General features: G+C 38.0%; 1 protein-coding gene across 3 annotated transcripts; it reads left to right on the plus strand.

Annotated features, from left to right (window-relative positions):
* The first annotated feature begins 255 nt into the window (after positions 1 to 255).
* On the plus strand, positions 256 to 22,879 carry kcmf1 (potassium channel modulatory factor 1). Of its 3 annotated transcripts, none has more exons than XM_056747233.1 (8): positions 256 to 477; positions 18,171 to 18,338; positions 18,424 to 18,563; positions 18,872 to 18,973; positions 20,904 to 21,081; positions 21,447 to 21,732; positions 22,101 to 22,333; positions 22,709 to 22,879. In XM_056747233.1, the coding sequence occupies exons 1-8, from the start codon at positions 462 to 464 to the stop codon at positions 22,789 to 22,791; spliced, it is 1,206 nt and encodes a 401-aa protein (XP_056603211.1). In that variant the 5' UTR covers positions 256 to 461; the 3' UTR covers positions 22,792 to 22,879. The 3 variants fall into 3 exon arrangements, 1 of the variants encoding a protein (XP_056603211.1); XR_008906583.1 differs by having other exon boundaries at positions 257 to 477; positions 22,101 to 22,419; positions 22,706 to 22,879; XR_008906582.1 differs by having other exon boundaries at positions 257 to 477; positions 22,101 to 22,419.
* Positions 22,880 to 25,074: the final 2,195 nt, after the last annotated feature.

The following is a 25,074-nucleotide window of genomic DNA, read 5'->3' on the forward strand; positions in this document are numbered from 1 at the left end:
GTTCGAATCCAAGGAATAGCATGCCGATGAAATGCATGCTAAATACAGTAGACTGTAAAATACAAAACTGTGCTCTAATAAAACAGTATTCAGCGTCAATATTTCCATACTAGTTTGTATAAAAACATTCTCAAGTACAGTAGGTGGCGATGTAAACACTATTAGGAAGTTCCTGAACAGCGGAGCGGATTTACCGCCCTTAAAACACCACAGAAGAAGAACCACGTGAGTCCGCGCGCCCCCTAGCGGCAGATCGCGACCACGCTCGCTCAACACACACACAGGCGCTCGATGACAGACGGGGAGGGGGAAGCGGAGAGAAGTGTAAGCCCCGGATCCATCTTCAAGAGAGAAAATAGGAAAGAGAGACCGCGTCCCACTTTTATTTCGTTTTTAGCGGCATCTTTCCGACTTACAGGCGTTAGGGAGCCCGAGGAGGGGGCTGTGTCATTGTCTGTAGGATGTCCCGACATGAAGGTAAGTGCGAAAAAACCGCCGATCGCTACGTCGTTGGCTTGAATTGTAGGCCAGCGCTGACCCTCCGGTTGCCATGTTTTCAATTCAAATGCGCTGGGAGAGACTCGTCATGGCGGCCGCCGTGAATATGACAGTTTTTAGCGAATTTAAGCGCCCTCCGTGGCACGCAGGGCGTTTTCGTGGTGCCGCTCGGTGCGATATAGAGCTGGGCCTGTGCGCTAGGCCGGGCCTTCTGCGGATCACTCGGCCGCGGCACTGAGTGCGAGTGTGTTCCCGCAGGCAGCCCGTGGAGAGGTCAGGGCTTCGATTGGGCCTGCCTAAAGACAAGTATTTAATCAGGGTTTCTTGCTAAAGTAACCCTAACGTATCAGAATGACGGTCAGAGGTCAGAACACGGTTACAGAGATCGGTCCGACCGCTTATGTTTGTGTGTGCGCGCGAGTCTTGAGTCATGTCATGTTTCAGGGCCAACACAAGTGAATGACTTGCACGTCTGGATTTAGCATTAGCGGGTGTCAGTGAAGCCCTAGCCGTGATTGCTAACGAATATTCAGAATATATATTTTTGATAACACGTCGGTATTTTATCTAACTTTGTATGGATATTTTGTCTTTTTGTGCAAATCTGTATGTTTGGATAACACACAAGGAAGAGGTTCAGCAAATTCACGTAATGCTTCTGCTGGCTTGATCATGTGGCTTGACACATATCTGGCCTGTTAAAAGTCACTTTAGGCGATTAAGTGCACTAAAAAGTACTCCGATAAGTAACGATGGGTTAAATTAAGAAATTAGGTCTGGACATCATTTATGGTCTAAGCACGATACTGTTGTGTTTTAGGGTACAGCTGCTATACCGTGTCTTTTTGTATGAAGTACGTGTACACAATAATACCACGGTACTGAGTTGATTATATTATACTACTTGTCTTATGTTATTACTAGCTTATACAGTCCGTCATTTTGAAAGGCGTAGATCAGGTAGACATATATCAAGACAAAGGTTTGATATTCCTTTTGGTTTCTCTTTCACTTTTTACTTTTACCCCAAGTGATAGTGAACCATGGAGTCACATGGTAATGCTATGGCATTTTAATATTTTTGTGATACTGTCTTAAAAATACCATGATGACAGTACAGTGCCATGACTTAAAACCCTTTGTTTGCATTGTTAATGTCTAAAAACCGTGTGTCTTTGCATGCATGTTTTTGATGCAGGTTGCTTTGGTTTTTATAGTCTGACTTGATTTTCTCGAAACCTTGTGAGTTGTACATCGTATGTGCCTTTGATCCCCAACAACCCTGCTTAGCTTGGCAGTTCGCTTGGTTTCAGAACAGCTTCTGACAGCGAAATGTCACCTGCTCGTGAATTAAGTCTGCCTGCACATGTGTCTCGTCCCTGGTTCCTCAGGACACAGCACATGGTCCCAAGTGACAATTAATGTGGTATTTGGGTTTATGAAAATGTAGTTTGCGAGTAATTCAGCTCCAGGTTTATACTGTGATTCGAGCTCAAAAGCAGATTCCTTCTGACGTGCAAATAGATGGTTTTGAATTCGTAAAAGAATGATTAATGCATAGCATTTGATCGCAGAACTGATATGAGGTAACTTATACGCAGGACTGTACAGAGTGACATACATGCTCCCCTATCGCTAATCGTAAATATTCAACATAATCGTAAATATTCAACATGTTATAGTGATCGGCTGCTCCGAGGTTCTTCCGATTAGGTTCATTCAGAAATCCTGATGTGTTGGGGAGACCCCGAGGACAAATGCACAAGAACTCTGTTCTGCACCTGGAACAAAACACTACCCGTTCAGAATGCCAGCTGATGGAAGCATAACAACGGTAGTCACGATTTCAACCAAACCCTTTTCTTTCAACCGTCAATTTTCTTTCAAAAGCAATACAAACAGTATCATTGCAATTACTTTTTCACAAAAAATTTAACAGGCAATGTGCAGTTGACGATAGCGTAGGAGTCTAAGTTTGCGGATGATTTAAGGTAGAACAGAAAAATTAGTTCCAGTGGAGCTGGTGGCGCAATTAGACTTTCAGTTGATAATATCAGCTATTTTCTAGCAAAACAGTATTAATATTCTTGACTATTTAGACATAAATACAACAATATTTGAGTTAGGGGTGTGCCATATGACGATATTAGATCGCGAACGATTAAAATGACTGCACGATCCACTTTTTCGGGAAAATCGTTAAATCGTCCTATATAGTAGTGTTCTATAGAATTCGTCCACATACTTGCGATAGATTGCGCCATGTTAACAAGCTCGTATACGTTGCTTGTGAATTCAGTAAGATTAAGTGACGCGGTCAGTGGAGATGGAGGGAAACACGGAGGACTTGGTCCCTAAAAAAAATTCTACATCAGTAATATTGAAATGGTTTGGGTTTTCCCCAACTGACACGGCCCAAACAACAGTTATTGGCAAATGTGGCAATCATAAGATTCGAGCGTCGTAAGGCAACACAACAAACCTTTTTAACCACCTCAAAATAAAAGGGACTGAAAGAGTATTCCGACAGTCAAATTATAAAGGGATCCCACACGAGTAAATCAGGTACAACCAAGCATACGGAAACTAAAAGGCTTAAACAACGACTTTAGCGAAAGAACCATTTGAGAAAGGAACTCCGTATCCGTATGACAGAATGAACAAGCGCTGGAAAGATGTCACTGACGCGGTCGCATTTTACCTGGCCAAAGACATGATTCCCATAAAGACTGTGGAAAATGAGGGCTTTAAAAAACTGCTCAAAGTCGTAGATCCACTCCGAGTGCCGCAACAAGATGAAAAACAAAATTCAAAATGTAAAGTTTTTTCTAACAGCTGATTTATGGTCTTGCACTTGCATTAAATATTAGCTTGATTAAAATATTCTTCAAAATATAAATGGTAAAGAGTATATTTTTATATGGGGACTTAGTTTGGCTGTATTGAAGCCCCTTTAATTTGCAAAATAGTCTTAAAACCAACTTGAAGAACCGCGATAAAATCGTGAATCGTGATCTATCTTGAAAAAATCGTGATTTGAATTTTTTTCTAGATCGCCCACCCCTAATTTGAGTTGCAATAAAATTATATCTAGTGCTGTGCCACCTTAAATGCTTAAGACTATGCTGCTTGAGCAATAGACCCTGTGCACAAGTGTAGCGACGAACTTCCGCTGTCGCCAGAAGTCAAGGTGTCAGTTTCTGGTTTGCTCTCGCACCGCGCATAATGTCAGTGATTACAAGATGTTTTCAAGATCTGGCAAAAATAAGCATTAACGATGTACACCACATAATTGATGCCTGGTCCCCTGCTCCAACAAGCAAGCAGGACAAAGGATTCAAGCTCGATATATCGAGTTATATCCACAACTACGAGGGTAAACAGTTTAATCTAATATGGTGTGCCGACAGCTAACGTTAGTGGCTAATTACATACAAATTTAATGGTTATATTAAACATGAATTACCTTAGCTAATCCCCAGGAACATTAGAAACGCTGGGTTATCAAAGTAACAAGATTACATTTACATTTAGGCATTTGGCAGACGCTTTTATCCAAAGCGTCTGACATTGCTTTATCCTATACATTTTACATAGGTATTTGCAATCCCCTGGGATCGAACCAACAACCTTGCGATGTTAACGCAATGCTCTTACCACTGAGCTAAAGGAAAGCCGATGTTTGTTTATAGTTGGTTTATAAGTCCTAGCTTCACCTCAAACTGTGAGGTTTCTCAGCGTTCTTGGATATGTAGCGCAATGATCTGAGAATGACTTCACCTGAGCCCTGATCTTTATTAGAAAGAAAGAGGGGCAGAAAGTTTATACAATTGATAATTCTATACTAACGTTACACTAAAAATAAACACGTCACTAACTAGCTTAGCCACTAACGTTAGCTGTCGGCACACCACATTAGATTAAACTTCTCAGCCTTGTTGTTGTTGATATACCTTGATATATCAAGCTTGAATCCTATGTCCAGCTTGCTTGTTGGAGCAGTGGACCAGGCATCAACGATGCGGTGTACATCGTTAATGCTTATTTTTGGCAGATCTTGAAGACGACTTGTAAACACTGACATTTTGCGCTGTGCGAGATAAACCGGAAACTGACATCCCGACTTTTTGCAACAGCGGAAGTTCGGCGTTACGCTTGTGCACAGGGCATAAATCGCATAAAAAGTTATATGTACACATTTGTTTATATTGAACACGTATATAATAAACATAGCCGACAGTGAAATAATAATAAACTTTGCAAGATTTCCTGTGTTCACAGTCAGGACTTTGTTTAAAAAAATTGATCATGTGTGGTGTGCTGTCGCACATTATAGGAACAAAACGATTAAATCTAGTATTTTTTTCTCCACATGTTTGTGGTCTCTCTCAGTTTAAAATTCATTTTAAAATATTTTGGTGTGGCTCCAGTTTAAGCCGAATTCTACTTTTTAAATATGTACTTTGGCTGTTCTGCGTGTCTATAAATGAATGAGTTGCATAGTTAAACATGTTACAAGCCTGACACTTGTGCATTTGTCTGATCATCCCTATGACCTACTCCCAGGGGCGCGATTTGACCAATTTGTGGCCCTAAGCAAAGTCAAGACCTGAGGCCCCCCACACATTGCCTAACATTTTTGTTTGAATTGCACAGCAGTATTGAGGACATGGAATAAATGAGACATATATACATAAAAACAAAAACTGAATTATTTTACTTTGAACCACACAGCGCCACACTATTCTCTACAGTTTGTTATAAGAGTAAACCTTCTTGGTTTTGGGATGATAAAAAAGTGTTTTATTCAGAATAAACTACGCATTTCTGTGGTGGTTAACATACTCTCTTGGAAGAGTAAAATGCTCTTCTTGTGTAAACCGCAATTGTATCTCTTAAGGTGCCCATTTAAAATACACTTGGACAAAGGAGGAATAAAAACAACGTGATTTCCTCTTTATTTGAAGCGATGTTTTGTGTGTTGTTTCCTTCCCGAAACATCTTCGCAATGATGTGCCAAAATAAAAGTCTGCTTAATTTGAACCAGATGAAAAAAAAAATTACTTGTAGTAAATTTATTAAGAATAATAAACACTGTAGTGTACTTAAATATTTACTGTAGTAGTATACAATTTTTATTAATGTACAAATTTATTTACTGTTGTATAGTAAACTATATGAAACATTAATGTCCTTTGTCATTTACATGCCTGTTTATGTGATGAACCGCACTTTTTATACTTGTGCTACCTCTATTTGTCTTGAGCAACAAAACTTTAAACCTCTGTAGCACATGTGCTATCTGCAAAAAAGTTTATGTACATCCCTGCTCATATGATATAATATAGTCTTCAGATAAGAGTAGACAAGTTGATACTCAAACTAGTTTGCCCTGGCTGGTGTCCCCTTGGGTTATTAAGGCATGTCAGTTAAGTTGCTAAGACATTTCCAGTTCTCCTCCTTTATATTCTCTCTCTCATTTTACAAAGAAATACGTCAACCTTTTGTGATCACCTTTCAGAACTTGGAACAGAAATTGTGTGAGAACGTGTGTGAACTTTTGCAAGTGTTTTGTCAACAGCAAAATGGATATATAAATGATTATACATGTTCGTTAAATGCAAATGATTAACAGTTACAGATTTTTCTCAAACCCTTGTTTGCTGTATTAAAAGGACAGTTCACCTAATAATAAAATTAATTAATTTATTCGCCTCGTGTCATGCCAAACCTGTATGACATTTTAGTTTTTCCCAAAGTCGTTTTTTTCGTTTGTAATTGGTCCGAGTTCTGTATTTTCAATGTTTCGTTATACAAATCTTTTTCTGGTGATTTGTTAGATGTTGTCGAGATTATGTCAGAACTGATTATAGAAACGGAAATTGTCAGTGAGAACAACTTTATTGTTGTAAATATAATCTTTTAGTTAGAATACCCTCAAGGTTGTCTTAAATCTCAAAAGGTAAGAGTTTTTTTTACATGTATTAGGTGGTGTTTCCTTGCCAATTATGAATTTTATATTGATTTAATGATGATCAGGTCTAACTACCTTACTTTACAAAAATTTTGCTTTCTACAAGGCAATTGTGCCCAGGGGCCTCTGAATTCTTAATCTGGGCCTGAGTGAGATACAGACAAACCCACAAGTGTGCACGTGTAGCATGTTAAAACAGTCGATCTCATTCACTTGTACACACGCAGAACAAGTAGAGGACATATCGTCGCCTTAGAATTATAAGGCTTATCTGACATTTTGGTCGGTGGTGGCTATAAGTTAACCTTACACACGAACAAGCACAACAACAAACGCACTTCACACAAACAAGCGGCTCTGTCTACTGCACGTTTAAAACTGTGTCGCATGCGTGCTTTTCTATAAAATTTATTTTTAGCTCAGACTTATTCTTTAATTCTTTTTTTACTTTATGGACACAAAACCATTGAGACATTTTTTAAAGTATCGTATTTTGTGTTCCAAAGAAAGTCATATAAGTTTTGAACGACATGAGGATGAATAAAATGATGATGACTTTTTAATACAGGTGAACTCTATCTTTCATTTAAAATGTATTGAAATCATGTCCGGTCATTATTTATTAGCCATTTTACAGTGGATTCTAATTTGTTTATCATAATAATATCTTTTTCTGCTGTTTTTTTATTAATGGTTGTCTAAAGAGATGATGTCATATGACGTGAGTCACCTCAGTTTTGCATAAAGCAATGTTTGGATTTGTGGTAATGGGAGGGAGCAATAGTAGCTCAGTTAAGATCCATGTTCACTGTGTGGTGTGTTCAGTACATAGGTGACTAGGATCTGTTAGTCCATTCCCATGTTTATCTCAGACTCAATGCAGTATTGTTACGGGTACACATTTTGCTCTGAGGTTGATTTTAACTCTCAATCTTTGTAATAGTAAGTGAACTACTATAGGCTTGTAGCTCACCTGCAGCCATGGTGCTATTTTGATTCTCCAGGGAAACGTGTCTGCTACAGCATAGAGAACTTCTTGGATTTGATGTTTTTACAATCGTATGTGTTAATCTTCAACATGTAGTTTTTTCCTCTCTGTTTGCGCTTGTTGAGCAGAGGTATGCATTTTCTTTTCCCAAGCAACCAAACATGGTTATAAGCCAATTGTTTACAAAAAGTCGCTAAATTTTTTTTCTTATGGGGAGTGTTTTTTGCCCTTCCCCTTGACACTCTGTTTCAAGGGGTGAGGGGTAGGTGAAGGTGTAAAAAATAGAATTGAGATTGGGCCTTAGAGAACCATAGCAACCGTATAGCAATGCCCTGACAGCCACAATTGGCTGCAGGTCTAAGTACATTTTTTATTCAATCGAATATACAATCAAATATATACTTTACAGTATAATATATAAATATGGTCTTGACATGCACCTTTTCTGTATGTTCAAATGAATTATATATGAGTAATATGGTCTATTTTTAAATAAGCAGAAAAAAATCTGGTGTCATCTGCATTTAAATGCTTAGACAGGCAGCATCTTAAGACTATTTGAACACATTTACACACATTTATCTTTGTGTGCAAATTTTAGGGTGGAATTAACAAATAAGTATGCTGTTCTGTTGCTTATGAGGGTTAGCAACTTGAAAAAAACTTTATTTTCGAGCAAAACCTATGAGAGGGAAACAGGATAACTAATAGTGTGGGATTTTAAGATTTAAGTTCATGTTATGTGGCTCTTGAAAAATAATTTGGCGCCTGCCTTTTTCTCCTTTAGGAGCCAATGGCTCCTTAACTGACTTTTTTGTCTGGAGCCCTGCATATACAGTGACTTGTATTTCTTTCTAATTGATTTATTAATGTATTAAACACATTTGGATGAAGTTGGGCTGGTGCCACCAGTCCCACCTCTCTCAAATGTTAGTCTAGAGCCCTTTTATCAAAGAAGCATGTGCATCTGTAGCATAGTTTTAATGCGGTGCTTCAACAATAAGGATGGGAAAGAGCCACAACAGTGAAAGTGTGAGGAAGACAGACAGACTTGTGCAGTTATATTAGAAATTGAGGATGCAATGCATTGTGATATCGAATCGAATCATAGACGTCATCATTTAATTGGATTGTGACACCAGTGATGATTCACAACCTTGGGATCATGCTGGTCTAGTTCTTATTTGAATTTAGGGGTGTGATGAGATCTCGTTGTACGAACCTATATACAGTATAAAATATGAATGCGTTATGAATATTTAATAATTATAAGCTTGATGTGAAATTGTGACTATATATAAAAGTTACAAATTATGTCATTATTACCTTAATTTAAATAAACAAATATTCGGTTAGTGGTTTTTATGAGCTCAAATATTCAAATATGAAATAATCGAAAAATCGCCATCCCTACTCTTTACTAAAAGCTGCGCCTGTTAAGAAAATGAAGCATATTGTTTTGTGCAATTATTGCCCGTCAGTTCAGTTTTTGACAAACAATATGTAAGTACTGCAAAATGTTTTATTACTGAATTATATAATTCATTAAAATTGAAGTTTAATTTATTCAAAGTAATTAAAGTACAAAGTAATTTTATAATGACTACATTTTTTGCATTTTGTGTTTTAAGGTGAATAATAGACTAAAAGTTTATTTTTTTTAAGTCTAAAAATCTTGTCATGTTCTCCTGAACCCAGTGTCTCGTAACAGCCCTATTAGATATATATTGTTTTTTATATAAATATCAGACAGACCTGTTGGCTGCACACAAGTTTGTATGGGCATTCTGTTTTTATTGTCAACATAATTGAATGAAGGCATAGTTTACACACCCCCAATGCCTAACTAAAACAAACGCTATTTGCTGAACAAGTTATAATACACTGACATTTTACCACACCCCCCCTTGAATTTTTTATAATTCGACCACAGAGTATATTGTTTACTTTAGCAAACTGAAGTGAATGTGCTAGTAAAATTGTGCTACTTATCATAAAAAAATGTTATACTATGTTATTCGCCAACAGAAACATTTATTGTTGGTACTGTTCAGAGTGAACTTTGTTCAATTTCAAACATTAGAATAAATGAATTTATCTTGAAATTATCAAAATTTTGCTTCTGTGCCAGTTATTAAAGTATAATAATTTTACATCAAACCGTGACAAACTCAATGTTTTGTCTGATACCTTTACCTAAATAATCATGCAACTTTGTCTGTTGGTGTCAAACGTAGCTCCTAGCCTGCTAATCCATTAACAATAATGGCGTGTCTGTCCTTATTTTAGGTCTACTACATTTTTGTGCAAAGACTATTTCACAAAGCATTTTAGCACCAAAACTAGCTCCTAAACCTGTGACCAGTTAGGGGGAGTGAAGAGGGCTCCTAAGTCACTAATGGTGCTTTTCCACAGTGTAGTACTGCACGATAAGCACGGTACAGATCACTCTTGTTTTTTTTTCCACTGGGTACAGTACCTAGTACCTGATACTGTTTTCAGTACCACCTCGGTTGAGGTGCCAAGTGTACTCTACCAATACCAAAAGAACAAGAATACGCATTTTAATACGTAATATTGGCATTTCGTTATTTGCTTGGTGACTGTAATATAGAGATTGAGACCCTTAACGCAATGCTAAATGCAAGTTTAGCTTACCCTTGTGCACCGTCGAGCAAACCAAATGATAGTTGTCTGCTTCTTGCGGTAAGATTTCCCAAACTCTCTAGTATTTTTAGCAGTATTTTGTTTTGTTTTGCTCCCTTACACCTGTGTTGTGCTTGTGTTTGTCGCATTCACAAAGATGCTACGGCAAATGAGGCGGAGCAACCATGACGATAAATTTATAATCCCCACCCACTTTGAAGCGGTACTAATCTGCTGTGGAAAGCAAAGTGAGCCAAAGTGATATGAGCTGTACCAAGCAGAGTCGTAGTTAACCTGACGGTACCATGCAGTGGAATAGATCAACTTCCAACAATCCTCAAATGACTGTAACACCAGCAGTCTACCTTGAAACGTATTTTAGAAAGATTTCATGTCAATGAGTTTAACCATAAAGACTACTAATATCTGCTAACTGTTTAATAGACAGGCAAAATGCTTAAAAATCATCCGAACATGTAATTAATATGAACATATAGTTCATTTGCAAAAGATGGCTCATGAATCGTATTGTTTATTGTGTTATCATGTGCTTTATTGTATTTGTTAGCTGTAAATTATTGTTAATTAATAAAAAAACTAACGATTGATTTTAATTGATTGATATTAATTGGAATGCACAATATTAATTTGTTTTGAATAAAAAATAGTGATCTGTTTTTGTAAATGAATTTAGTGTATATTTGATCATCTTAATTTGAATATGGAAATAATTATATATTAAAATATTTTATTTGAATATAACTACATTTAAATTTTAAGATCTTAATTGAGGGGGGGCACGGTGGCTTAGTGGTTAGCACGTTCGCCTCACACCTCCAGGGTTGGGGGTTCGATTCCCGCTTCCTACTTGTGTGTGTGGAGTTTGCATGTTCTCCCCGTGCCTCGGGGGTTTCCTCCGGGTACTCCGGTTTCCTCCCCTGGTCCAAAGACATGCATGGTAGGTTGATTGGCATCTCTGGAAAAATTGTCCGTGGGGTGTGAGTGCGTGAGTGAATGAGTGAGTGTGTGTGCCCTGCGATGGGTTGGCACTCCATCCAGGGTGTATCCTGCCTTGATGCCCTATGACTCCTGAGATAGGCGCAGGCTCCCCGTGACCCGAGGTAGTTCGGATAAGCTGTAGAAAATGGATGGATGGATCTTAATTGAAATATGTCAGCATGAGGCCTCGTTCTATAATATTTATATGATTAAATGACTGACAGAGACCCAACCTCTATCAGCCTATCACTGTGGTCATTGTCAGTAAGCTTGGTGAAATCATCCATAGCAACCAGGTCAACTCCGCCCTTTTTCATAGCTTACGATTTATTTTTGTTTCTTAGTAAAAGTTGCTTTCAGGAGCATTGTGAACGGCTTTAAAAGAAACTCTTTAACCAAACACTTTTACTGCTGTTTAGGAGAGCTCTTAGTGTTAAGATTTTTTTTTGGAATACGGGCCCAGATTTCAAAGCCGCAATGCACAGCTATGATGTGGGTACAAAAGGGCTTAAATGTGTCATGTACTGGCCCCTTTTATTATTTTATACTGTTGTGTGATGTCTACTTATGACGTTTAAGTGTTTTTTACATTCAAAAACATCAAAATCAACAAGTAATAGGTTATTTTCAAACTTGATTTTGAAGCCAGCTCAAAAAACGCTCGGTTTTTATTAGTGATGGGCATTTAAAGCAAAAAAAATATTCGAAGATAGATGAGAACTATTAAAAAATTATTCAAAATTCGCACCCCTCCCCCACATGGACGCATTTTCAGTATTACACACACATAAATGGAGAGAGAGAGACCATTTACGCTTTAAATCCGTGACGACACACTGCTTTATTCATTATGGAATAGGCAATCTTACATCAAGCTATACATTAAATGTGATGTACATTTCTTTTTGTCTGTTTGACAAGCTACGTGGAATGTTTTACCCCATGTGACCTAGAACGTCTTTAAACATAAACTTGTATGTGTTCTTCCACAACCAGGTGCTGGACAATATGTTGCGTATTTGTTGCTTGGTTGCTATAAATAAGAATAATAGTAAAAGAAGCCCTTACTTTTGCACATATGACACGGGGCTAGCCATTCTCAATAGCCCTTCACTTAAGTGACAGGGTTGCCAGATCTTCACAGAAAAAATAAGCAAATAAAGAAAAGACGAAAATAAACCTTAAAATGCTAATTGTTTATAGATTTTCTAAGACCAAAAAAATCTCGAAATCTGCAGCTAACCATTTATTATGACCTAAGTGCCAAGGCTTTTTGATCTAATAACAAACATGGCAACACTGCAAAAATGATGCAGCCTTCCGAGCATAAACACAACACAGCGTGTATCAGCGGTTTTGTTTAAACTGACGGTCAAAACAAATCTTTAGACGAAGAATATGTTGCTATGGTTACCAGTTTGTCAATCATCACAAATGTGTGTACTATGTGTACATACTTGGCTTAAGTCATTTGCGAACCAGGGGGAGGGGCTAGAGAAGTCGTTGATATTATTCTGTGGAGGCGGTGTTCAACCTATCAATGACGTCATTCCAGGACCTGCCCTTCGCTGGGCCTGGTGTCAATAAAAGTTGTAATTTCAGTAACAAGGGCGACTTCAGTTCTGAATACAGTTACAGAATATTCATTTAAATGCAATGAGCTTTTATATAACAAAAGCTCAGGTTAAAATTGATTTCTTCTTTTCTATTCCGGTGTGTTTCTTGTTTGAATGCTGCACAGTTCACCTTAAAGGCATAGTTTACTCAAAATATCATAATTTATGTTTATTCAAATATAATTTATTCTAACATTGTTTATTAACTATTGTGTTGTTGAAAACCTGTATATGACTTTTGTGTGAAACACAAAAGAAGATATTTTGAGAAAAGTTTCAATGATTGAGTCCATACAATGGATGTCAGTGGGGTTCAGTGTTGTTTGGTTAACATCGTTCTTCAAAATATCTTTTAAATTCTGCACAAGTTACAGTCACAAAGGTTGACATGAGAATGGATACTCTATGAGAAATATCAACAATGAATATCCTGGTAACATGTAAGATGGAGCTAGTACAATATAAGACTATAGGATGCAAAATGTCTTTTGCCTATCATTATTGAGAAATCCCAGAAAATATCCAGATATTATTTTTTTTCCAATATCGCACATCCCTACTCTGTACTGACTGGTATACACACATGATTAAATTAAACATGACACTACATTAAATTGATCTGTTTTGTCAATTAATGAAAGGCTATAGTCATAATCCAAAATGTAGGTCAATGATTTAATTGTGGAATCAGTTGCGGTAGATTTTTTTATTGTCAGTCATTTTGATGGACATGCTCGTAAAATATCTGTCATAATCTATTATTAATAAGCGTTTCGTGACGTCATCACGCTGTACTTGCATTTACTCTCGGAGCTTGCTGTAATTTAATACAATTGAATATCCCCAAAAACTTTTTTTATTGAGATATTTTAGGTTTCTGTTGTCAAACATAAAATAATAATTACAGACAATTGTTTATGTTCATATGTCTATTAACTAACAAATGGCAGGTGCTTGTAACTGAAAAGAAAATGGCTAGTTCTAACCCACCAAAGCTCAATTTTAACCCGAAGATATGTAAATAAATATTAAAACTGGTCAGCACTAAAAATATGAGAAATTTCACCATAGAAACCATACAGTTTCTAAGTGAAATAATTAGATTTCATTCAACAATCAAACATTTCATTATTCCAAGGCTGTTGTCTGGTTTGTCTTGTCTCATTCTTTCTTTGGATGCTACAGAGCCTGTAGATTATAATATACACCAAACTCATTAATCAAATAATACGTGGCCATTACTAGGGATGAGTCACGAATTTCGAATAATCGAATAGTAAATTTAACTCTAGAATTTCGAATAGTGTGTGCGATCTTAAAAAACTTGCCATGTTTTTACGTGTAACGCGTTCATGTAACCAAAGGGTGGCGCTGCCAATAACGACGCACCTAAAACCTAAAGGCTGTCAGTCAAGAGACAATAGAGCAAAACATTTTCCCACAAGAATTGGTAACGAAGTTACGCACACTGTAGACCCGCGTGACATAACGGAAACGGTAAATTGAGACGGTGTCAAAAATGAGTTCTGTGTGGGGTCCTTTAATAAAATGAATGAGAATAAAGTGCGGTGCAAACTCTGGAATGCAAAGTTGGCTTATCATGGATCAACAACTACGATGCACAGTCATTTGAGGGCGAAGCACCCAGCAGGTCCATCAACAGGTCAGCAATCAGTTGCTAGTTTTATGGTCGGACCAACCAATTTGGATGCCAGACGGGCGAAGCAAATAACGGCTCTAACTAGCAAGATGATCGCTAAGGATATGCTTCCGATCGGCTTTGTCAAAGGACGGGGGTTTTAAAAATCTTATGGAGTTTGTACAGCCCAAGTTTACTGTTCGTCTAGAAAAACCATCACTGCCAGACTGGAGAAACTTTTTCATGACAATAGAAACTGAAGCCTTTTGAGCTGTTAATTCATGAAATCGCTCCGAACTGTTAATAAATGACGTCATTCGGTTAATATGTTTTAACGCGTGTTAAGTCTGGTCTAAAATCTTTATGGCTTTAATATATTTTCTTTGATCAATCGCACTGTTTTTTAGTTGGTATAAATGCGCATGCTCATATTTTACAAGGAAATGTTCTAGCATTATGAGCGGTTGATTCTGATCGACGTACTGTTAATAAGTGCCGTCATTCGGTTGTTAATATATTAATGTTTCAGCACGTTATCTTAATGTATTGCTTGAGGTAAGATTTCCTATTCCATAATACATAAAGCAGTGTGCCGTCATACGGATTTAAAGCGTAAATGTTCTCTCTCTCTCTCTCCGTTTGTGTGTGTGTGTAATACTGTAATTGCGTCCATGTGGGGGGGGGGGGTGCGAATTTCGAATAATTTTCGAATAGTTCTCAACGATCTTCGAATATTATTTTTGCTTTAAATGCCCATCCCTAGCCATTACTGGCATTGGCTAAGAGCTATGACCAATGTAAAAATTGTGTAAATAATGTGTGAATTAAGGATGCATTTATTTATTTATTAACAAATTTGTATTCGTGTCTTTTGCATTTCCATCATTAAATGGCTTTACACACAAATATATCCACAACAGCCCATGTGCTCTTTTTTTCTTACGCCGTCTTTGTTTGTGGATCATTCAGTCATATATCAAGTCAAATATTAAGCTGAATTGATGTCAGGATAATTAGTATCGACATCGACTCTGAAAATCCCATATTGGTTGACCCCCACTCTATACTATTTTCTAACTACTCTATAATAATGAATTATTTTTACAAACCGGAATACAGCATGTCAATACCAATGAACTACCAATAAAGTTACTTCATTTACCGCATGTAAAGGAGGCATCTTACCATTTAAACAGTCAAAAAGTCCCTTTCACCCTTTTTTTTTAGCTTACTCGTTCTCTGTCCTTGGAGGCCCATATCACTTCTGCTCAGTTTGCTTTTTTCCACTGAAGTTTAGTACCGTTTCAAAGTGGGAGGGACTATAAATTTATCATCATAGTTGCGCCGCCTTTACTGATGTAGCATCATGGTAAACGTGACACAAACAAACCCACAACACTGGAGTAAGGGAGCATATCGATGGCGGATGGGAGCAAAACAAAATACTGCTAAAAATACTAGAGAGTTTGGGAAATCTTACAGCAAGGAGTAGACAACGAACATTTGGTTTGCTCGATGGCGCACAAGGGTTAACTAATCTTGGATTTAGCGTTGTGTTAAGGGTCTCAATCTCTATATTACAGTCACTAAGCATATAACGAAATGCCAATATTGCGTATTAAAATGCGTATTCTTGTGTTGCAAATCCAATGATGTTGGTAATGATTCTCTGCCCAATCAGTGATCTGCGTGTAAACATTTCACATTTTGGGATCGGTACAGTATGCTTGGAACCTCAACCGAGGTGGTACTAAAAAAAGTATCAAGTATTAGGCACTAGGCTTGTGCCAGTAGTCCATTTTAATGTGGCGGTAATTGATTGCTTTTATTACGGTAGACAGTTGTATCACAGTGATGAGATGGATTACAAAATCAGGGCAAAAACATAAGCGAATATCAGTGTTATAAAATTAAAAACAAGTAAAGATTTTTGTGAATTTGTCTGGTGTTTAATTAAATATGATTAAACAACTCAAATCTAGTATGGCGTAAAAGATCACATGTAAAGGTGATCCATTCGTTAAAGATGCCAACTTTACTTGCTGTAAAATAGAGTAGTTAACGTACATAGTCAAATACAGTACATATGTTGTATGTAACATAATATCTTTGGCATGATATTTAAATGGTAATTTTTACGTACAGCAAGAGTGCAAATTCATGTTTTTTTGGCAAACAGCAAGCTGTAGGATAGCTTAAATAGCTTAATAGACATTTAAAAGCAGCACTCTGTAGGAAGATGCAATTGTGTTGCGTTTCATCTTCAACTTCACATCAAAAGAATTATTATTCCACACGGATAACTATATATAATTTGTTCAATTATGAGATGCAAACTTTAGCGTAGCTAGCGGACCAAGCTAACTCTTCAACTGTCAGGAATGCAAATGGAAGTATAATCCATGCAATTTTGGAGCTTTAGTTCGAGATATTTGTTCCTATGTGGTATTCAGAAGCACATTAAAATGATAATTGTTAGTGCTGAGAGCACATGCGAGCACACACGGCTGCTGCAAATGGACGCATTTCAGGATGCGTTTTTCTGAAGCGCGCGTGGCATTAAAGGACCGGTACCAAATAAATGAGAAATGAGTATTGTTTAAACAGAAGGGTATCGCGCTGCTTTTCTAGTACCGGTGTATCGTGCAACACTTCTCCAAAATTTGATGCAAAAACACATGATGTGAAAGATGTTAAACATTTTAATATTCTTTATTACAGCTGAGCTTTAGAACTGCAGTTTTATAAATACTTCTTAGAAAACAGAAAATGCCACATAACAAACGTGTGTGTGTTCCTTAGCACACCACTTACGGCACTTAGCATGCGTGTAGGAGCCACATCATAATGTAATTCAAGATATTTACTTTACGTCACAATGTTTTTTTGGCTGGTAGACTGTTTTTCCTTTTTTCCTTTCTGGTTTTATGTCAACATAAATTTAAGTACGATTTTCTAAGCAAGTAATATTTTTTTAATTATGTACTATTTTTCATAATTTTACTAGCACATTTACTTCAGTTTACTAAAGTAAGTAAATATACTAAATATACAAATTATTAAAAACATAAAAAGGACTTTAATCTTGATGGAAGCTTCCTCGTTGTGAAACACATTCCTCGTTGTCACGCATACGGTGAGCAAACTTCGGCCATTAGAACATCATTCAGGGATGGATAATGACAGGCTGTCATGAACCATATGGATACTGTGGTATCGACCCAAATATGTACCGGTCCAAAAAAAGTACCGGTTCGGTACCCATCCCTACGCGTGTATGATGCTTGTGTAGCATAAACGCAGTGTTATTCAAAGGAAAACATAAGGCACATTTTTCTTCACAGTGATTTGACGTGTCCGCAATAACGCTTCCGTGCACACGCGGTATTGTACCCAGTGGAAAACCTACCAAAAGTTTGCAGTACTTTTTTGGACCGGTACCATTCAGTGGAAAAGCGCCAGTAGAGGCTTAAAACATGTCTTGACCATAACGATTTGTATTGACAGTGTAAAAGATATCCATTGTTCAAATGTCAAAAGAATTCTTGAGCGTTTGAACCCTCAATGCTCTGTTTACATGAACTCCTTTGCTTTGCACAAGGCAACATACCTTTGTCAAGCATAACAAGGCGGAGCTGCTTTAAATACTTGCCTTCCCACTGAATTTGCTGCCAGTCACGTGAAGTGTTGATTTTCCCTTTATTTTAATGCTAAGGACTCAACCAGGCGAATCCGGCCCATGATAGATGTGACACGGGTCTTTAGAGCGCCTGCACCTGTGAGTTAATTTGCCTCTGTGTTGTGTTGCAGGTGTGAGCTGTGATGCGTGTTTAAAAGGGAACTTCAGAGGGCGCCGATACAAGTGTTTAATTTGCTACGACTACGACCTTTGCGCGTCTTGCTACGAAAGCGGAGCCACAACAACTAGACACACCACGGAGCACCCGATGCAGTGCATACTAACCAGGGTAGATTTTGGTAAGTAGATTGACATCAAGCAGACATCAGTTTATACTCACCTGGTAATGGTGGTAATGTTTTGGTGAATGTTTTTTTCTTGCAGATTTGTATTATGGGGGAGAGGCGTTCTCAGTAGAGCAGCCTCAGTCGTTTACTTGTCCTTACTGTGGAAAAATGGGCTACACGGAAACATCTCTACAGGAGCACGTCACCTCAGAGCACGCAGAGACCTCTACAGAGGTGGTGAGTATGCATTGCGTCTGCAATGAAAGACACTTAAATGTTTTATGTTGCCTAAATGTCAGTTAACTCTTTATGTTATTCATTATAGGGCCAAACTATAATTATAAAATATAATAAGAGATAAAAATGAATGAGGTTTCAACAGATTAATTTTTGTGCCATTTTTAAACCCAGATTGTGTTACAGAAATAAAACCTTTAAGATGAAAACTTTGATACATAGCATGCAACTCAATAAATAATGTATAATGTGACGAATAACAGTTTGTTATTTGTAACCTGCTGATTCTCTCTGTTTTTCTATTGCAGATTTGCCCGATCTGTGCAGCTTTGCCCGGTGGCGACCCCAATCATGTGACCGATGACTTTGCGGCTCATCTCACACTTGAACACAGAGCACCTAGAGATTTAATATCCTTTTATCTGACTGATAAAGTTGTGTATGTCTTCAGTCCTTCAACGCAAGCAGGGAGAGATTTTAGAGATTTTATTCCTGCTAAAATTTTTGTTTGATACATTGCTTGAAAATAGTTTACTTAAATTTGCTTGTGTCATTTTAAAGGTAACTTTAAAGGTAAGCCGTGTTTCAAGTTGAGTTGTATATGCACAGTAAAAGTTAATTTCTTCAGGTTTTGTGCCTGTTCCAAGACGGTGTGGGCGATGTGTTTTCAAAAATTATCGATAATCGACTTTAAAATCATCGCGATAACTGATAAACCTTTATTTTTCAGAAAAGTTCAGTAACTGCTGGATATGTATTGTTGTAACACATAGAATATTAGACCATGAATGACATGTTCCAGTTTATTCAGTCTCATTTTGACCCAATTTTCTCGTTCTTTCAGTGGAAGGCGTATTCATTCAGTACATTCAACCAATGAAACGTTAGACAGAGCTCACACTCAAGCGCTATTGGCTCCCATCTCTTTGAAGCTGCGCTGTCTTTGCTTGAGACAGTAATGAATGAGAAAAATCTTTCAAAAAGTCACATTACATAAACTGTATTACATTTCTTCAATCATGCAAATCACATACTTGTTTTTTAGCATGTCATTCAATCTTTTAATATACAGTATGACTCACTTCATCACTTCTCTGATCGGAACAGCGCTGGTTTCTTTTGGCTTACTTTGTTGCATATCAGGTTATGCAGCAGCTCACTTTAGCGGATAAAATAGCATTGTCATTTAAAAACGTTTGTGCTGCCTTTGTAATGAGTTTTGGGTTGACTCGTCTGAAGTCACGCTTCATTGTTGCTGTGTTTTAACGGTGATTGTCTAGGAAAATATGAAACTTTGTTAACCACTTGGAGACACGGGTTGATGTCTTGTGGACTTCTCTCTCTACCGCATATGTGAGATAAGCAAACGGGACGCGATGGCGCAGAGTAGGTAGAGTATTGACCGCTGAACAGTTCAAATAAAATGTATCGTAAAATATTTCCATCTCTCTACGATGGGCATTGTCACATTTTTGCATCGTGAAATATCGTTATACGATGTATTGTTATAACCAATTGTAAATTCATCCAACCAGTTTATTTTGTAGATGGGGTTTAGATTATATGAAGTTTTGCCCTGCGGTAGGGAAATCTGACAGGGCAGGACAATTCGAACACCGGTACAGCCCCGCGAGCGGGCAGTTTTGCTTTGTCGACGCAACATGTCTTTCTCGGCAGAAAACAGCAGCACATTCAACTGACCGAACAAAACAGCGTTTCCCAAATTCTGTCACTGTTACTGACTGCCTGGTAATATGAACATGAACGTTCACGCTAAAGCCTAAATTGCATTATAATGTTATAACGCATATTTTTTCTATTATTATCAATTATCGTCTGTTATCTGTCGGTTGTAATCACCATCAGGATGTTTGCGAGATATCGGCAATATACGATAACATCGTCACATTACCCAGCCCTAGTTCCAAGCCCGTATGACTTTCTTCTTCGGTATGCAAGGAGAAATTTGGGGAAAATTTCAGCTCGTTTCTTTCTAAAAACCGTACTGTTTACCATCAAACATTACATGCAAATTATGAACTTAATTGATGTACATAAAACATGCATATTAATATTAAGACCTTCGAAAATATAAAATAAGTTGAAATATAAAATATACTGGATTAGCTCAAAAATGTATTGATATCGCTGTTATTAACACTTTGATGTTATAAAAGGACTGTTGCATCCCAACAGTCATACTCGCTGTTGAAATGAATGATTTCACTGTTGAAATGAATGATTTTTATATTTGTTTGTTGATGTGAGATATGCATGTCATGTGCGTTGGATGTGTGATGACACTTTCTCATGCAGTTGCTCCTTAACCAGCGTGTTCACGATGAGAGCAGCGGCGTGCGGCATGTGCGTCGGATGTTCCACCCCGGGCGGGGACTGGGTGGTCCGCGGGCACGCAGGACTAACATGCACTTTACCAGCAGCTCTACCGGCGGGCTCTCCTCTTCACAAAGCTCCTCCTACTCTCCAAGCAATAGGGAAGCCATGGACCCCATAGCAGGTTCGTGGGGCATGAACTTGTGTTTGATGTCAAACAACACAGCGAGAACTAGAAAAGTGTATTAAAATAGTTTATACTGCAACCGTAAATTATATTGAAAGGTGAAAGTTGTTTGTGCCAAAACATAAAATCAAAACATATTAAATATAACATGGGGACTACTCAAACTTTCATTGCCTTATTAGAGATGATATAATGGTTTTGCAAGAAATGCCAAAAATGGTCCCCTTTGACTTTCCATAGTAGGAATAAAAATGACTATGGTCAAGTCAATGGGGACCATTTTTGGGCGAGCTATTCCTTTAAGCAGTTGTAAACTTGTGTTTCGTCTCACGCTCTCTTCTTTGCTGTGTCCACATCACCAGAGCTGCTGTCTCAGCTGTCAGGTGTGCGTCGATCCGCAGGGGGGCAGCTGAACTCTTCTGGCCCCTCAACCTCACAGCTGCAGCAGCTGCAAATGCAGCTCCAGCTGGAGCGTCAGCAGGCACAGGCGGCGCGTCAGCAGCTGGAGACGGCTCGAAACGCCACGCGTCAGCGCAGCAACCCCGGCAACATCAGCGCCAGCATCCCGCCGCCCAGCACCGCCACAAACACAGCCATGACTGAAAACAACACGCTGGCCTCCCACAGCTCCCAGTTTCTTCTCACACGGTATCATGACGAAGAGGGTTCATTTACAGTTAAAGTTGTCGTTCGTTATTTATGAATTTAGATTTATTGTAGATTTGTGGGGGACACAAAAGGAACAGATTAATGACAAAATGTTGAATTGTGCTGACGCATGATAGAAAAGTTTATAAATGTAGTCTGAGGCTATTTTTTATGGTTAAAGAGAAGAAAAACCGGTGCACATTTTTAAGTAAAATAAAAACATGTTTGGAACAAAAAATACAAATAAAAACTGGACACAAAAATTGACGAAAGCCTTAAAATTTGATTGAATTGACTCTTGAAAGTGTTCGACCTTTGCCTTTTTACTGTAGTTTGATAGTAACCTATTCCCCCTCCGACTCCACCAGGTTGAACGAGCCAAAAATGTCAGAGGCAGAACGTCAGGCGCTGGAGAGCGAGCGCGCAGACCGCAACCTGTTCGTGCAGGAGCTTCTGCTGTCCACGCTAATGCGAGAGGAGAGCTCCTCATCCGACGAGGACGAAAGGCGAGACTTTGCTGACTTCGGCGCCATGGGCTGCGTGGACATCATGCCTTTAGACGTGGCTCTGGAGAGCCTCAACTTGAAGGAGAGCTCCACAGGCAAGGAGCCTCCCCCACCTCCTCTTTGATGATATCCCACCACCATCACGCAGACATTGTCCTCTGTGCTGTAACTGCCAATGACGGTGGGCAAAAAAACAACACAGCTCTCTCTCGTATTTTTTTCCGTTTTTTTTTTTCTTTTTGTTGGTGATTGTAATTTCAGGTCTGTCACCTTTGTTACATTGTATAAATCCATGAAAGAAGAGCGAGTGGGGAAAAAATCTAAACACATCAGAACAGGCGTGTGAGAGAGTGCGCGAAAACAAGAGAGAGATAAACAGAACGAGAGACAAAACAAGAAATATAAATATATAAATAAATATATATAAGTTGATAATCAATTCCACATAACTAATTTTTTTCCTTTAGCAGGTGAGCGTAGGTATCTGTGGCAGACCTCAGCTTCCTGTCTTGCAAAAGGCTCTCCTTATAAATACTCCACATTCAAAAACTGAAGAGGAAACAAGAGACCTTCTCTAATGAAGCTGCTGTGTGTATTTATGAATATTAATGAATAAAAAGTGCTTGGATGGTTTACCATAACTACTGCATGAGGTTATTTGCAGCGTGCATGATTTTTAATGACCTTGTCATTAAAAAGGCAAAATATCCCAAGGCCTTCATTAACTTATTTCCCCCCAAGGGTTACTTGACCAAAAATGGGTTTTACCTTTTTTTCAATATGATAATGGTAAGCAGAATTGAAAGAAAAACTGCAACATGCAACAAGCTGCCCCTCATCTGTGACACTACACAACAGTGACCACCCGTCCCAGAAGTATTTGTCCCATTTGTGTTCTTAAAAAAATCAAATCAATAGAGACAAACTCTACAGTTTACGCCTTAAATCTTATAGATCAAGTCAAATATTATCTGACAAATAGATGTAATGCTTTTTGTTTAATGAGGAAACTACTAATCCCATGATGCATTGCAAAATGTGCAATTTGAAACAATGAATGATATTCACCTTATTTTTGACATAAATGTGGTCGCCGCCATCCTTGTGCTGTTTTGTATTTAGACTGGCAGTCGTATTGCGAGTGAGACGAATGTCCTGTTTTGACTGGCTAGTTAATATTTATTATGGAACCCAAAGGTACATGCTTAATGTGTGCAGTCAGAGGTCGCCATAATAGCCGGTACAAATGTAAAAAAATTCTAGAAAACATTTGTTTTGGCAGTAATCCTCGCACCAGAGCAAAATCTGGATGTCGAGCACCGTATGATCTGCATCCATTATTCATTATTTTAGCCTACTGGATGCCCAATTTCCTGGACAATTCAAAGCTTGACTAAAATAACTGATAAACATCGTTTAAAGGCAGGCATTTATGGGGAGAGCGACACTAAATGTAGAAAAATATCATTATTATATATCATAGATAACATATAAACAAAATGTATTTAGCACAACTTAATAAACAGTATGCAAATAGTGGTATAATAAAACTTAGCTGTCAGCTTTTTTTATATGTATTTAGCCATTTAATACTTTACAGGATCGCAGCTGCATGACTAACAGTTACAGGCCCTGTCATTACGTTCCATTTTCATTCAGTTAGCAGAATTTTTATCAAAAGCACCTTTAACATTGTATCAACGCTAAACGGTACTGATAGCCTAGTTTACCAGACCATGTTACTAGGAGGATTAAAGCTGAAGTAAGCAAGGGAGAAAATTAACAGCTTGAAATTATTTTTATTTAATAGACATAAAAACAGACAGTATTGTTGATGGATGATGCTGCAGCTCAGTGGAGACCTGCCATACCAGAGCAAACGGCCTCATCCATTCTTCCGATATTAGTTATAAGCAGTGGTGGAAAGTTACGAATTACAAATACTCAAATTACTGTAATTGAGTCTTTTTTTCAGGAATTGTACTTTTTAAGTTGTTAATTTTTCCTCACATAATGGTCATGTGATTGGCTAAGGAGAATAATCAGTCCCGTCACGTGACCCTGTCCACTCAAATCGCGCATAGAAAACTTGCGTCACACAGGTTTCAAGACATCTGCCGCCAATGTAGTTTAATCATGGAGGAGGACTAACGTGTGCGGCAGGCATCAAACTGTGGTTTTCCCCACTTGAAAGTCAATTCGGGAAATTCGCACAATACGAAGGCTCGTCCGAGATATTGAGAAATATTGAGTTTGTGTATCACTACTTTCGGCAAGTTTCGGCCAAAAATGCTATTTCATGAGAAAAGTGTCTATCTCTCCAAAGTCTCTACATCAAGTGCTCCGCCTTTATAAGTGAGTAGGGAATTTATGTGATTAGAACGCATGAAAAGCAGTTTCGCAGACTGTGCATTACCAGTTATAATGTTGTAAATAACGTGCAGTTTCTTGCACAGTTTGATCGATTCGCTTAAATAAGACGTCATTACATCGAAAGAAGCCGCAGGGATTACTGTTATGTTGCATCTATCTATATTTTGAACTTTCAAAGACATGAACCATGAAAAACGATGGACCACAACTCCAGGTAAAAATCTTTATAGTTCTACCAAAGAAATAATGTCTTATACATCTTGGATTGCTTGAGGTTGAGTAATTGATCATCCATCTCCTCTACAGATATTACTGTCAATGCTAATCCAATGCAATTTAGGTAACAAATATTTTGTAATTTTCCATGCAGTATTTGGGTCTCTTATTTATTAATGTATGCATTGTGGGGCCTAGAACACATTGAACAGTGTTGGAAGTGCATAAATGGTTTTAACTGGAAAAC

This window comes from Triplophysa dalaica, chromosome 4, assembly GCF_015846415.1.
Source record: "Triplophysa dalaica isolate WHDGS20190420 chromosome 4, ASM1584641v1, whole genome shotgun sequence".
NCBI classification, from domain to species: Eukaryota; Metazoa; Chordata; class Actinopteri; order Cypriniformes; family Nemacheilidae; genus Triplophysa; species Triplophysa dalaica.

Excerpts from the sequence above, each read along its gene's own strand:
- kcmf1 (XM_056747233.1), top strand. Across the intron at positions 18,974-20,903 it reads ACAGAGCACCTAGAGATTTA|GATGAGAGCAGCGGCGTGCG; the intron begins ATATCCTTTTAT and ends CAGCGTGTTCAC. Across the intron at positions 21,082-21,446 it reads AGCCATGGACCCCATAGCAG|AGCTGCTGTCTCAGCTGTCA; the intron begins GTTCGTGGGGCA and ends CCACATCACCAG.